At 39.4% G+C, this 1,544-nt stretch overlaps 1 protein-coding gene across 1 annotated transcript; it reads right to left on the minus strand.

Moving 5' to 3' along the window:
* Window positions 1-404: 404 nt before the first annotated feature.
* LOC129551136 (olfactory receptor-like protein OLF2) lies at window positions 405-1,343 on the minus strand. The gene has a single exon (XM_055418868.1). The coding sequence runs from the start codon at window positions 1,341-1,343 to the stop codon at window positions 405-407; it is 939 nt and encodes a 312-aa protein (XP_055274843.1).
* Between the last annotated feature and the right edge of the window lie 201 nt (window positions 1,344-1,544).

A 1,544-nucleotide genomic window follows, 5' to 3' on the forward strand; every position in this document is an offset into this window, starting at 1 on the left:
GATATTAACAAACCTAATCTGACCCACTAACACTCCCATCTGACTCAGCAAGTTTATTAAGCCTATTGTTAAAAATAAATAAATAAATAGGAGCCTTTAGGAAGGTAGGTCAAATTAACATGGGTGGAGGGTTGTTCTGTGCATGACTTCTCACTGAGACTTCTCAAGAAAAGAAAAAAGAGGTGTAAAAAACCCCCTCCACAAAACAGAAGAGTGATCCTATTACTACTCTTCCTTAGTTTGCAGAGTTTAGTGTAATGACTGTTCCCTAAACTGATTTAGATGAAAGTGTAAGTAGTGGAAAATATTCAGAAACTGTACTAGTAAGACTACAAGAATCTATGTCAAAATTCTCGCAATATTTCTCTTAGAATCTTTAAATACTTTAGGATGAAAATACTGTATCACCCAGAACATAATTTAATGCTGATTGCTTTTTTTAAGGCATCTTTTACATCCTTATTCCTTAAGCTGTAGATGAGTGGGTTTAACATGGGGATGAAAACTGTGTAGAAGACAGAGGCTGTTTTGTCTGTGTCCATGGAGTAACTGGAGCTAGGTCTGAAATACATGAACAGGAGCGTGCCATGAAATATAGCCACAGCGGTTAAGTGGGAGGCACACGTAGAGAAAGCTTTGTGTCTCCCCTCGGCTGAGTTCATCCTAAGGATGGTTGCTATGATGTAGCTGTAGGAGAGGAGGACAGTGATAATGCTGGTCCCCACAACACAGCCAATAAAAGTGAACATCACAATCTCATTGATGGATGTATCTGAGGAGGAGAGGGCTAGTAAGGGTGGGATGTCACAGAAAAAGTGATTGATGATGTTGGAATTGCAGAATGACAACCTAAATGTACAACAGGTGTGAATTGCCGAATCAACCAAGCCTACAAGGTAGGCAATAACCACAAGCTGGGTACAGATTCCCCTGGACATGGCAGTCGTATAAAGAAGTGGATTGCAAATGGCCACATAACGGTCATAAGCCATGACAGCCAACATGAGACATTCCACATCCGCAAAGGCTCCAAAAAAGTACATCTGGATGGCACATACATCATATGGAATCCTTTTTTGCTCAGATAAGAAATCAGCCAGCATCTTGGGAGAGATAGTAGAAGAATAGCAGATGTCAGAGAAAGACAGATTGCTCAGGAAATAATACATGGGTGTGTACAGTCTGGGGTCCTTCTTGATCAGCAGAACCATCCCGACATTGGCGACCACAGTTACTCCATAAACCAGCAGGAAGAACATGAAGAGCCCCTGCTGCACATCTTCTCTATTGGAAAGTCCTAAGAATATGAACTCAGTAAACACAGTGCAGTTCTCAGCAGTCATCCCTCACATAGGGGAATTCCTAGTTATGAAAAAGAAAATGGAATTGAATTGTTAATATCATCTTACTGTCTTAATTGCCAAATTGCTATTTGTTTCTATATTTCAGTAATTAGAAGAGATAAATAATGTTAAGATGCCTTGAAGTTAAACTGACTCTTTGGGAAATATTTCCAATTTGATATAACTGATAAAATGACAATA

This window comes from Moschus berezovskii, chromosome 17, assembly GCF_049115385.1.
Source record: "Moschus berezovskii isolate FMDL1 chromosome 17, NW_MosBer_1.0, whole genome shotgun sequence".
NCBI classification, from domain to species: Eukaryota; Metazoa; Chordata; class Mammalia; order Artiodactyla; family Moschidae; genus Moschus; species Moschus berezovskii.

What these genes read in the sequence shown, in the direction of transcription:
- LOC129551136 (XM_055418868.1), bottom strand. Translation starts at nt 1,343, where the DNA reads ATGACTGCTGAGAACTGCACTGTGTTTACTGAGTTCATATTCTTAGGA.